The 13,688-nt window shown below is 39.3% G+C and overlaps 2 protein-coding genes across 2 annotated transcripts; one reads left to right on the forward strand and one right to left on the reverse strand.

Annotated features, from left to right (window-relative positions):
* Positions 1 to 60: 60 nt before the first annotated feature.
* On the forward strand, positions 61 to 5,511 carry dnajb12a (DnaJ heat shock protein family (Hsp40) member B12a). Its single transcript, XM_079687493.1, has 9 exons — positions 61 to 289; positions 1,009 to 1,186; positions 1,906 to 2,051; positions 2,152 to 2,322; positions 3,281 to 3,363; positions 3,467 to 3,576; positions 3,667 to 3,839; positions 4,091 to 4,237; positions 4,881 to 5,511. Exons 1-8 carry the CDS (start codon positions 157 to 159, stop codon positions 4,210 to 4,212), a joined length of 1,116 nt encoding a protein of 371 aa, XP_079543619.1. The 5' UTR covers positions 61 to 156; the 3' UTR covers positions 4,213 to 4,237; positions 4,881 to 5,511.
* Positions 5,235 to 8,268, reverse strand: LOC307043192 (DNA damage-inducible transcript 4 protein-like). Its single transcript, XM_079687496.1, has 2 exons — positions 7,165 to 8,268; positions 5,235 to 6,713 (listed from the first exon to the last, which is right to left on the reverse strand). Exons 1-2 carry the CDS (start codon positions 7,328 to 7,330, stop codon positions 6,208 to 6,210), a joined length of 672 nt encoding a protein of 223 aa, XP_079543622.1. The 5' UTR covers positions 7,331 to 8,268; the 3' UTR covers positions 5,235 to 6,207.
* Between the last annotated feature and the right edge of the window lie 5,420 nt (positions 8,269 to 13,688).

Below are 13,688 nucleotides of genomic sequence, written 5' to 3' on the forward strand. Positions count from 1 at the left end.
CAGATTAAAGACGTACTTTCTGCCCGACGTTAATGAAGTGCATGCTGGTGGTTTCAAACTGCCATGACGTATTATTTACGAGCCAGATAACGTCTCGGCGTCATTTATGTGCGTCCCAGGGCAAGTAAACATTTCCGCTGTGTCGCGATCATCGCGATGGACTCAAACAAGGACGAGGCGGAGCGGTGCATAAAAATAGCCATAAATGCCGTCAACAACAACCAAAGGGATAAAGCCAGGAAGTTTCTAGAGAAGGCCCAGCGTCTGTTTCCGACCAACCAGGCAAAAAGTACGTCGAATAAGCGTCTGTTACGGCGGTGGTTGGTGTCGGTTAGTGGGCCATCGCTTCGCTGTGAAACCAGCTAACGTTAGCATAACCGTCATATCGTTTCAACAGCTGCTCCCACAATTGATATTTGTAGTTTTTAAGGACCCTACCCGCGATCCATGTAACATATTTGTTTACTTAACTGTCTTAGATGTGTACGATCTTATTGTCACTGGGTATTTAGATCATTGCTGTCCTTGTTAGCAGCTTCAGTGCTAGCCGATAGCTTACTGTGCTAGTGAATTATCAGGATCAGAATCAGTAGGTCTACACATACGAGGAATTGGCTTTGGTTTAAATGGTGCATACAAAGTCACAGATAGAAAAGAAGCAAACAATTGTACTATTGTAAAGGCTATTGTAACAATATAAAAATAAAGGCAATATTTACACAAAATATAAATATGTAAGAAACTGAGTACAGTAAAAGAAAATGTGACAAATACTCTATTGAAACTGCAGAGCTGTGCACATTTAAAAATATGAAGTATGGAGCAGAAATGTGCAACATGTTCAAAGGGTTGTGCAGGTTTCAGTATTAAAATGTGCATTCATGTAATGTGTTCATGGGGTGGATAATAGTCACTGTGGGCACCGGGCCCTGTTAATGTGGATATCTGATTATGAACGAGACTCGAGTGTCATCCTTACATAATATTGCCCCACTTTTTTTCCTTCAGACTTATTGGAGTCGCTAGCCCAGAATGGAAAGCCCCCAGATGAGAATGGCAGTCCTGTGAACGGAGACGGGCCCACTATGAGGCAACGCAGCCACGGAGAAGAGCCCGATGTCTCCGCCCGGGGGGCCTCAGAGTCGGCCAAACCATACACTGCAGATCAGCTGGAGGCTGTGAGAAAGTCAGTGCAATGTGGATCTGTTCTTTTGTCTTAGTTTAAATGTACAAACCACACACTAGAGCTGATCAAATTCAGACATCAGGACATGTTTTACTCAGTTCCTTTACATCATTCAATAGTGTGACATTTTAGCCTTAGAGAAAAGCCTATTTAGGTGTAGTGTGTTTTCATAAAAAATGTAATCACTAAAAGTGTGTGATTTACAAGTAGCTAGAGCCTCTTATTGTTCATGACACTCAACTGAAAAAGTCTAATGTATTTATTAAGTACTGCCTTTAGTAGAAACAATACATGTTATGGCAGTCACATGAAAAACTAAATCCCAAATATTTTTTCAGACAAGGAATGGATTGATTGGAATATTTGTTATAGTATTTTTGCATTTAAGCCCCACCAGTGACATAAGAATATTAAAAGGGGCAAAAATCAAGGGCAACAACTAAAGCCGGATTACACTTATTATATTCAGATGGCTCTTTTTATTTTTTCTGACTATTCAATGTAAGTCTACAGTTGTCTTGTGTTTTTAAAGAGCAATCAGCATCCTAAGAAATAATGTTGAAATAACTGATTGAATGTTATTTTTCAAAATGGTTTAAAATGTTTTGTTTATAGTGTGAAAAGTGTTTTTGTGTGTTATTAATATTTGTGTGATTCCATTTTCCCCTTGCAATCTGCTAACTATCTCTCTGGTTGGTGTTTCTGTTGCTGTACTGCAGGATTAAGAGCTGTAAAGATTATTACCAAATTCTGGGGGTTGAAAAGGCCGCCTCTGAGGAGGATCTTAAAAAGGCTTACAGAAAACTGGCTCTGAAATTTCATCCAGATAAAAATCATGCACCTGGAGCCACAGAGGCATTTAAAGGTAATTTAAAAGTTATCTCCTTTGCTGTTCTGTAGAAGACATGTGAATGGGAGCTTACTTAAGTCCACATTTGTGTGGGCCTTTTTGTGTGTTTTTGCAGCTATTGGCAATGCCTATGCCGTGCTGAGTAACACTGACAAACGAAAGCAGTATGACCAGTATGGAGAAGAGAGAACAAACCCCACCAGACAGAGACAACATCGTGATTTTGAAGCAGACATCTCACCTGAGGACCTCTTCAACATGTTCTTTGGTGGAGGCTTCCCATCAAGTAAGTAGAGGCCAGATAATAATAAATAATAAAGCTTTATTTTTATAGCACTTTTCCTACAACACATGCAGCTCAAAGTGCTTTACAAAATGACACATCACAAGTTAAAACAAACAACAATGAATCGAGGGTCAATCACGGATGTTGTACTTGTGCAGTGCTAGAGAGCCTTTGGTTTTTCTCTGTTTTTCATGTTTGGAGTAACATTTCTCAGGAACCCATTCGAGAGCAAGCCTTATCCTTAACTGTGTTTTGCATAACCCTAAGCGTTGACTTAAAGGTAAAGGCTGATGGTTTTGCCTGCTGACTTTACTCAGCCCTTATCAGCACCCATTCTCTGAGAGTAAATGAGATAGAGCAGTTTGAATGGCTGTTTGTCCTTGTGAATCTCCTTATTTTTTGCCCTGCCTTTGCTTTCTTCTTCAACAAGCCAAACAAAAGGAACAGACAGATCCCATCTTTAGTGATTGCATTCTTATGTATATATATATCTATATATCCTTTCTTACTGGTCTTTAATGTTTGTCTGTTGATTTTGATTTTAAAAGAAACATGTCTGACTTTATTCAACAATAGAGTACCTTAGTCACAGTGCCATTATCTACCATTAATATTTTACTGTAGGAGCATACAGCAAAACCTTTTAATGTGTTTCACAGATGCATGCATGTAGTGGACAGCTCAGTAGTAGCATTTCTACATGCTTCGCACTTGAGTGTATTGTATTGTCTGCACTATTTGGAGCCTATAACCAAATAATGTTTTGCTTCCTTGATCAACCTTGGTAAAAATGTTACTCTGCATGTAAGCCCAGTCACACTTCCCTTTTTTGTTTTGTTGAGTTTGTAATGATTATCAGGAAACCCAGCTGCTGTGATTGGATTTAAATATTATTGTGCCTCAATTTCCAATGGCTAGAAGTTGTAGCACTTCAATCTTTATTTTCATTTCTTTACAGGTAACGTACACGTTTACAGGAATGGAAGAATGCACTTTGCACACCAGAATAGGCAAGAAAGACGAGGAGAACAGCAGAGAGATGTAAGTCCCGTCTCTAATCCTTTAATTACACTTGAATTTGAAACCAGCTGATGCACTGTGTTTGCGAAACAGTTATTGAAGGTTTTTTTCTCTCTCTTGACAGGGAGGTCTGGCTCTGTTTGTCCAGATGATGCCCATCCTAATCCTCATCGTTGTTTCTGCTCTGAGCCAGATGATGGTCACGCAGCCTCCCTATAGCCTTAGATACAGCCCGTAAGTGTTTCTCCACTCAGAGCTTTCTGATGCTGTGGGAAATGTCCCATTGGTCTCACTCATAGTTATTATGTCTCCTCTATACAACAGGTCAGCTGGATATATTCAGAAAAGGCATACATCGAACCTGAAGGTGCTTTTCTATGTGGGAGACCGCTTCAACGAAGAATATTCTGGGAAAAATCTGAGGAACGTTGAGAAAAGTGTGGAAGAAGACTACATCTCAAACCTCAGAAACAACTGTTGGAAAGAGAAGCAGCAGAGTAAGTCGGGCTGAACACAACAAATGTTTGATTTATAATTAAATAAATCTGCACATGTTTTTGTCTAATACTAATCAGATCCGATACTCAACAGTACTGCATTTGTACAGTGTGACACCATGATTTTGAACTTTTGTGACATTAAATACCACTGTGTTTAAAGTTAACAAAGGATTTACTTAACATGTGATATTTAAAGAATAGTTGATAGAGACCTAGCGTACTTACACACTCTCCTCTTGTTCTTTCAGAGGAAGGATTACTGTATCGCGCTCGTTACTTTGGAGATTCAGAGTTGTACCAGAGGGCACAGAAAATGGAGACTCCAAGCTGTTCCAGACTATCTGAGATTCAGGTTATACTGGATGGCTAGAAACCACTCATGGGTGCACATATGGGTAAGTTGCCACAACCACCACAATGACATTACAGTGCATTTACTACTGTGTCTGGATTGATTCCCACCTTTCCACATTGATGTTACCACTCACCATATTGACACACAGTAAAGCAGTTCCAAGCAAGGACTGATACCTGATATATTTAAGAGTCAGCTATGTTGTCTCGGATGTCGGGGAGTCCCCACAAGCACTTTGCAGCACCGACCAAAACAGTTTTTCAAACAGGTCAGAGCAAGTGATGACAGACGTTTGAGCAATAAAAAGAAACGCGGTCAATTAAAGCAACTAATGGATCACTGTGATTAGCCATCTTTAGCAAGACTCTGCTAGTTGATTTAAATACTGACAAGAACAAAAATCCAAGGTTGCCTGCAATGTAGGAAACACATATAGTATAATTTAAAAAAGTTGCACAGCTATGAGAAGCTTGAAATGATAGTTGTTCATTGGCTAAAACATGCATAATTGTCGGTATATTCAATTTCTTCTTGTGGCTGTTCTTTGATACTGAGCTTTGCACAAGTGTTGGTGTTAATGAGTGATCTGTGTAGAGGTCATCTGTGCGTGTATAGGAATCCAACAGTTCCTCCCATGTGGAGTGACTGCTGCATAACTATCATCTATTCTTTTTTTTCTGCAGGTTCTCGGTACTTGAATCTAATTTAGAAGCAATCGGTCTGAGCCTACTGAAATTGGAGCATATTTCTGCAGCAAACCAAGAGAATCAAAAATGCCTTACATGCAGTGGGCAACAGACCTCATCGGGGAACCTCTCTGCAACTTGGTGTAGATTGACTTCCTGTAGAACTGTGAGAAGCTTTGAGTTGACTGCTGACATTTTTCTTACTCTAGTGTCTTCAAGATGGTGAGAGTCCGCTGGGCGTCACGGTGGAAAGTGAGAGCATAGTTGTCTATTTGAACGATAAACAAAGCGGCTAAGATTAGCTTTCTCTGTCCCAGTCTTTGATGTTTTCCTTAAACATTTTGAGAAACCTCATGGCCTTCTCATAGACATATGTCTGAGCCACTCACAAGGAAAGTGTGTAATTTTTATAGTTCTTAACCAATGTAAATATTCATTTTACTTTTAACAGTGCAGGGTTTATTGGAGTTAATATCATTTACTATAATGTTATTTTGTGGATTTGCTTGTAGCCTGTTGGATCATAAGTATTGAAATTGTTGCACAAATAAAAGTAAACCATATTTATTAAATTAACATGCTAATATTGTATAAAAGTTTATTTGAATTAAATTTGTCCGATAATTGACTTGAGCTTCTTTTTTCCTTAAAACAAGCCTTGGCTAATGTCAGCATGCTATCATGCTAACAGTGACAATGCTAACATTCTAATACTAAGTAGGTGTAATGTTTACCATGTTCAATATTGAAGTACAGTGTGTTAGCTTGCTAGCATGTGCTAATAAGCATGAAACACAAAGTAGATTTGAATGTGACTAGTTTTGCAGTTATTTGTTAATGAGTATTGGACAGCTTTTGACCTGTTGATGGTGGGAGATGAAAGGTCAAATGGTCAGCTCCAAACACACACACACACTCATGCTTTGTGAGGAGTCATCGATTGCTTACCAGATATCATAGAAAATCATTTATTTTGTATGTTCTTAAGTTGTTATAAAAACAAATGCACATTTCAGGTAATATTTGACTATCAAATACATAGGTCATTCCCTCGCGACTGTGACTTTACAATCATAGGAAAGTAGTTGATCCATGTTCGAACATGAGTCTTCACTGTTGAGTCACCTGCAATCAGGTGAGTATAGCTGCCATGAGACATAAGTTGGGTCCTGGGAAAGTTTGATACACACATACAAAGACAGTTTGATGCTAATTGAGTACAGTCCTTGTTAGTGCCATTTGGAGCCATAGGATAATGCCTTTAAGAAAGGCAATGGTTAACCCAATATCCTTTCGCAGTACACATGAATTCAATTCAGCTGAGTCAGCAGCACTCTTCAATCAGCAGCTCCCCTGAACAATACAATTTCCTCTTTATCGCCTTAAAACTCGAACTAAGCCTCAGAGAGCGCTGGTGCCTTCCAGATGTCTGTAGTGACCTGTTTCCCTTGAAGAGCTTCTGAACCTTCGGCCACAATCCACTGGACTCCAGCCTCAGGACAAGGGTCACTTGGAAGGTTGAAACCAGGGTGGCATCCACTGCTATTTGGTCCAGGGTGCATATTGTGCCCGGGTCCCCCCTGTCCACACACAGGTCGATGAGCGCTCCCCTGAGCCCGCAGGGTTCGTTCACAGCTAGGTGCAGCAGCTCTTGGCTGATATTGAGCAGTAGACAGTTTGGAAGGATCAGTTTGGAGTAGCCCAGGATGTGTGAGGCTTTGTTGAGACTTTGTGCTATTGTTGCTACAACCTCAGTAGCCAGTGTCTCCTCCAGGGGGTAACAGAAGAAACTGCTTTCCGATTCTGACAGGGACAAGTCTGCCACAGAACCTGAAATAAAGATAATTAAAGTTAAAATCTTATCTCATAGCTCAAGGTTTCAAGGCTTTTATTGTCCTGTGCATAGCTACAGTGTAGTTAGGACAATGAAAATCTTAGGTCACAGGCTTCTTCAACAGTGCAACACAATAAAACAGATCAAATAGTAGGCTACAAGTAAATAAAATATAATAATATAAACAGAAAATAATAGCAACTGTGCAGAATAGTCTATATACAGTAATTGGTATATTGATATATATATGATAAGAGTTGCAAACAGATGAGCATGACTAACAAAAAAAATAGGTCATCATGAAAAGCATCCGTTTTCTTTAACCCTTTTGTTCTTTGTCAGTTCAAGCTCTCTCTTTAACAAGTCAACTAACATTTAAATACACCGTGGTTACAAACAAAACAAAACACAATGGACCCTGCTAAGACAAAAGGCTACAGCACTCACCAGTTGCATTCCTGCTGCCATGATCTGCTGGGACCCTGTGACTGATCCCCTTCAGCTCAGTCAGCCTCTGCAGCAGGCTGCCCCAGGACAGCCGCTTTGAACCCCTGTTCTCCGTTGGGGAAGGACGAAAGCTGCCGTCCAGGGAATGATTGCAAGAAAAAGACATCTTTACAAAAAAAAAGTGCAGTGGTATCCTCCTCCGGTGGGACCTGCCTACTGAGAGAATCAGATGGAAAACACACTCGCAACAATGGAACAAAGCTTTAAATACCCAAGCCGGGAGTCTCCGCCCTCTTTATTTCTTAACCAATGAGGTATCAGCTCACGCCTTCAGCTCTCTACCCTGCCTAGTAACATGTTGTTGTCCCTTTGATGAGTCAAGGGCCCACCCTGACCCTGCAGGCGACCGACCCCCAACCAAACTTCATAGCTTTTTGTTTTTCTAATATTATTTTACTGTCGAAATATGACATTCAACAATCAATTCGACAGAGCAGTCATCGCATGTTTTCAGAGTGTCATGAAACAATGAGAAGACACACGTTTTTGGACAAAAAACAGATATGATGAAAGAGCTGTGAAAAGATCCATTCTTGCCTACGGCAGCTGGGACTGACACGTATCGCACGTATGCCTATAGGAGGCAGGGCCGGCCAATTTGAGGCCCCACGCAAAGTTATGGGGCCCTGCTGTTTCGCGAGCGTCGACGGGGGGTTGGGGGGATCTGCGTGATCGGCCTGTATGGAAGGACTGCCCTGCTCGGAGGTCTAGGCCTACGTGCGATACGTGTTTCTGGTCGGAAACGTGACAGCTGACATGGATTCAAAAAAAGTTTAATTATTGCATAGTTTGTGTTTTCCCAAAGCCCATGTTGATGATCATGACTAAAACTCTAGATGTTAGTTTCCTTCACTGTGAATTTAGCATTGTAGTAAATAATAGCTTCTCTCCTTTCAAAAAAGGATAAATATATACATTTTCTTGACAAAGATTGTTGAAGTACACTCAATACTTTGTTCAATTGTGTTTCAGTTTCTTTTATAAGCTTATTTCCAAAAGTGTTCTTATAGAAATTGAAAGTAACCAAAGATTAACAATAATCAATTATTCTCGCTTCTGGTTTCACACACACACACACACACACACACACACACACACACACACACACACACACACACACACACACACACACACACACACACACACACACACACACACACACACACACTCACTCACTCACACACGGAGCCTCCTCCATCCTCCATCCTGACATCCTTGTCAGGATCAAAGTTAACATTATCACCATCAGTTGTCATGTCTTTTAGATTTTTTGATTGTTTTAATCCATTGTGGCCTACAGTCTCCTGTGGACTCCTAAAGCTGTTTGTTGTGTGTGTTTCCAGCTTGATAGACACGCAAAGGCCTACTATTAATGTTGTGCTGTTCACACACATGCAACATAACTTATTCAAATAAGTGAGGCTTTCTACACAGTAAAACTCAGCCAAACTCCCATTTAATATTATTAAGTCACCAAAAACTCTTTGACTGACTATATAATCATTTGGTGAAAAGTGGTGAAACTGATTAGTATAAATTAAAGAATAAAACAAGCATTTAGCTTAGAGTTATTTTTAGATTAGTTGTATGTGTGAATCTACATTCGGTAGGAATTCGTGTATGTATCTCCGTGTAATCCGTGACTCGTCAAAGGGACAGCAAAATGTTACAAGGCAGGATAGAGAGCTGAAGGCGTGAGCTGATACCTCATTGGTGTATTTTAGCAAACGAGTGCTTTTGTTTTGAAATCACTTCCGCGAGTTTCGCCCCGCCCCTCGCTCCAATGACCGTCCATTTGACCATTTAGTAAGCTAAAAAGCAAAAACACCTCTCAGACGCTCTTCCATTTACTTTTTTATTAAAGAAAAACGAATGGTCCGTAGATACACGGATTGGTAGCAGATTGTTAGGCCTTTGTTGAAACAGTTTTGGTGAGTCCGCCCTAACTGATATAATACAATGCAGATGCAGTAGGTGGCGCCACAGCAACGCCTGTACATGACAGACACTGAAGAAGCAGGCTTCAACGTGTGTGTGTGGGTGGGTGCGCGCGCGTGTGCGTGCGTCCGTGCGTGTGTGTGTGTCTGATTGCACCTTTTGTTTTGAGCAAACGTGGCTATGAAAACACAACATTTGACATTCATTCTTGGTCGAAACTGCCTTTCTCTGCTTCTCTGAACTGTCCCTATAAGAAGGGAACTGTTGGGGATGACCATTATTTGGGAGGTCAAATGGATACGAGGAAATAAAGCGTGACTGATGTTGTGTTTTACAGTCCAAACATGCCTGAGAGAGCAGTTAGGCTAGCCAGCCTCAGGCTATGTATTCATGTATAATATATCTACTACCAAATACATTCTCAGGAATGGATTTTCTTTCTAACAATTTGCTTTATCTAAGGTGAATTTCAGTGAATCACAAAGGAACACCATTATATTTTAGTCTTCAAAGAACCATTTGTTTCAGTAATTGTTGTGAAAGAAACTTGAGCATTTATGAGCCATTTAAATGGCGAATGCATAACATTACACCTGATTTAGCTCAGATGCAATCTTTGTCTCCAGACTTTTTAGAATATGCTCGTATTGTTAATTAATTCAGGAGGGGGTAAAAGTGATCCTTGATTGTGTTTGCCAGACTGTAGCTATAGCAACTGCATGCTTTTGTAGGCAGGGTATATCTGAAATGTTTTGCTCAAGCCACAGTTCAATAGTTCTGGTTTCCTCATGTTTATTTCTGTCACTTTGTCAACATTATTGTAAGGAAACAAAGAAATAAATCTTTCAGTAATAGGTATTACACCATGTAGTCTCTTAATGCAGTGTTTCTGAGCCCAGTGTCATCTGGAAACCCTAAAGCTCAGAGTATACAACTCTGTTCGTGCATTTACATAAAAATAATGCTTCCAAGTTATGCCGAGATAAGAGAATTGCATCAGAAACTCAGATCAAAATTGGGTAGACTTCAGAATAGCCAATACAAAAACAATACAGTGGAATCATGCAACAAAGGCATACACCTTTATACACCTTGTCTTATGTGTCATATCAAGATGTCTTTTCATTTCAGATTAACATTCTGTCCTTTTTACAGTATTAAATCAGGCGTTTTGATTGTTGTTGCCAACTGCAGGATACAGGAACTGAATGCAACATCTACCCTAGAAAATGTGTTCCATGCTTCCTTTCACTGACTACTAAGTTCACATAAAACAACAAAAAAGGTCCCTGAGCAGTTTGTAATTTCCCGTTTGTCATGTCTTATGATTGATATTGATTGAATGTCATTAAACAGAAGCTGCATTTCTAAGTGATGGTTGCAGGAGTGAGAAAGACAATGCATACATGATGAACCATATGACATCAGACAAAGAAGATAGGATCCCAATAATTATTTATAAGTACTCTTACCGTGGCTTGTCCCTGAGTGAAGCTATCTCTCATTTTAGAACCCTATGCATTATTTAGCAGTGCTGCCAATGGTTTGCTTTTTGTGTTTGGTTTTGAATTAAACAAGACTTGTAAGGCTGTTGTCACTGCTTTTTCAATCTCAAAGTATTATGGATAACTTGCATGTATACCATCTAATACAAAACATACTATTATTAAAAACACATTATAACTCTTTAACCAAAGGAAATACCAAGTTATGTGATACAACTGGTATCAAGCTTTAAACTGCAGCTGTTTTGGGAATTTTTGCTTATTCTGATAGTGATAGAGAGAGGGACCCCCCTTATTATTAAGTTAGCGCTAGCAGTCAGTTAGCTTAGCTGCGCCTAAAAGAATGGAAACCGTGTTTTTAAGAAGCTACCATCGATCTCTCCAACAAAATCTGCCAAAAACAAACTAACAACTCAATATAACAAATATAATAATAATGTAGGATGACCTTCCCGGATATGTATGTGTATATATATTTTTATTTTTTATTATTATTTGATATGTATATGTATGGATATGTATATATATATATATATATATATACGTATATGTATATGTGAAGCATTTTAAATGTATTTGTACTATTACCATCATTAAGAGAATGAGGTTATGTGTTTGTTTGTGTTTTGCTGTGTGACCAAGCCGATTGTTTTTTTTTTTTTTGTCTGTCTTGTTGTAATGTTGTTGATCTGCACAACTGTAATGTGACACTGTCAATCACAATCGCTCTGTCATCTCTGTTTAAAAAATCCATAGACAAAGTTTATAAAAAAAAATATATATAATAATAATGCCAAACTGTTGCTCCAATGCTTTTCATTCTGACTCAAATGATTGGCTACTCTCTATTAAATTAATTAAACTCTTCACTATCCACTTTGGCACATTTGCTGAGCATCCTACATTTAGATTGTTAGTACTACGCATTGGGCTACAGCTGAGGCTGATGGGAATTTTATTAGGCATGCAGGGAGTATTGATCATAAATCAAAGTATTGGAAAAAAAAACTTTTGACCTGATGATAGAATTAATTGGAAGGTCACTGGATCAATAAAATAGTTATAATTCATCCTGACATTGGCAACCCAAGATGTAAGCTGCTAATGCAAGAACACACAGAAAATAAATGTTTACTTTCAAATTGAAACAAAAAGCTTAACGAACATACCTATAAAATAGAAAATATTTCCGAGGTAGCAAATCTAAGTCTAAGGGTCTACATTGAATTGGCATGCAGACCTTGTTCAACATTGTGCAATGTCTTTTTCCCAATATGGGATGCTTTAAGAAAAACACGAAGCATAATTTACCACTTTTTAATTGTCTTTGTAGTCTAATGTTGACATAGACTTCATTAGTGGACCATGAATACCAAGCATTATCCTCTGCATGTGAGGATCCTGATCGTAATGAGTCTTTTGTCATTGAGTATGACCTGATCTTACAATTTCCTGCCATCAGTTACATTCTCTCCCTTTGCTCCATAAAGCATTAGACCTTAGGGAACTATGCTCACATGACTGACAGGGAGATATTTTCACTGGCTTTTATATAGGGATTACCTAAAACCCCCTATGGCTCTGTGACTCTAGGATTACTCAGCCATCTTTTCTTTAACTTGCTCCAATAAATGAGATGCACATTGTTAGCTTGCCATGTTCTGCCCTTCTCTCTCTGAATCTCTGCACTGTGACTGTCACATCACATCTGTCACTGGGTTCATGACCGTGCCTATGCCTGATTCCCAATGCAGCAGTGTGGGCTTTCACCTATGTGCCTTAAAGGATGCATAACGTTAATCACAATGCCATTTTGCTTAATTTGACCCAATGCTCTTAGTTGGATTAATGTCCCTGAGAATGAAGCGGGCTGATTGCAGCTGCTGCAGAGCACTACTTTAAAATGCATCTGTATGAATACACATATTATGGGTTATAGCTGAGAGCACACTGTGAGCACAGCCCAGTTCAAACCAACTGCATTATGCAGATTTGTTGTTTGCGCACATAAATATTTTTTTTCCAATCTAAGTGTTAAGCCATGTTTGAAAAAAGTAGCATCACACTTGCAGTATGCTTCAAATATACTTGAGTTAAGACATGCTTTGTTGCTCTAGGACACTGATTTGATCACATCCAAATGTCTGCACTGTGTTTCTTTTAAACAACTTCCTCTTTCTTTATCTTTGCTTGTAAATTTGATTACGCTGATGCCCTGTCTCGTGCATGTCTTTTTATCAGGGCAAAATAAAGATGGCATCAGTTAGCTTTTCAATTACAAGCTGTGATCCAGGTCATCTCTCTTGGGGCCGACAGGGCAGATACAGTCAGATACTGTAGCTTGGCATAATGCAAATGCTCTGCTTTCCGGTAATTTATCAGCACACATTTCTGTGGGCCGTATCTGAACACAGCAGAACAGAGATCCAGAGCAAAGAAATCCACTAACCTTCTCTTCTCTTCATCAATCCAGGTAACCATTCTGAGGCATAACTTTTTAAGCTTTAAGAGCTTATTGTCCTATTTTAGCCAGGTTTGTTTCACTGTTATAGTGGCAGTTAAGTATTCTCATTTCAAGCAGGGGTAGACATACTGTAGTCTAATGTGATTCACAATCAATTTAGTTTATTCCAAACCAGGTTCACAGTCAGAAACAAAAGCCCTGATAATGAATATGTGAGCCATTCAATGTTCGAATTCAGATGTGTCAAAGACATGTTGGTTCAGCTCATTGATGATAATGCAGGCCTTTTTCATAGCATGTGATGGCAGGAATAGCACACGTGTAACCTCATTAACAACGTTAATTATGGCTGCGTTGCATTTAGGTGTTCCAGTTCCAGCGCTCTGTTAGCATGTACACCGGCTCACTGCCACAGCTTTCTGGGGCAATCAAATGGAACAGCACCAGCGTTATGTTACTAGTTGCACCTTTTCTGCCATCACAAATCTAAAATGGTTGATTGGAACTAAGGCATATTTCAGAGGTCATTCATAAAACAAGGATTTTCAACTGTTCTG

The sequence above is a fragment of the Notothenia rossii genome, assembly GCF_949606895.1.
Source record: "Notothenia rossii genome assembly, chromosome: 6".
NCBI classification, from domain to species: Eukaryota; Metazoa; Chordata; class Actinopteri; order Perciformes; family Nototheniidae; genus Notothenia; species Notothenia rossii.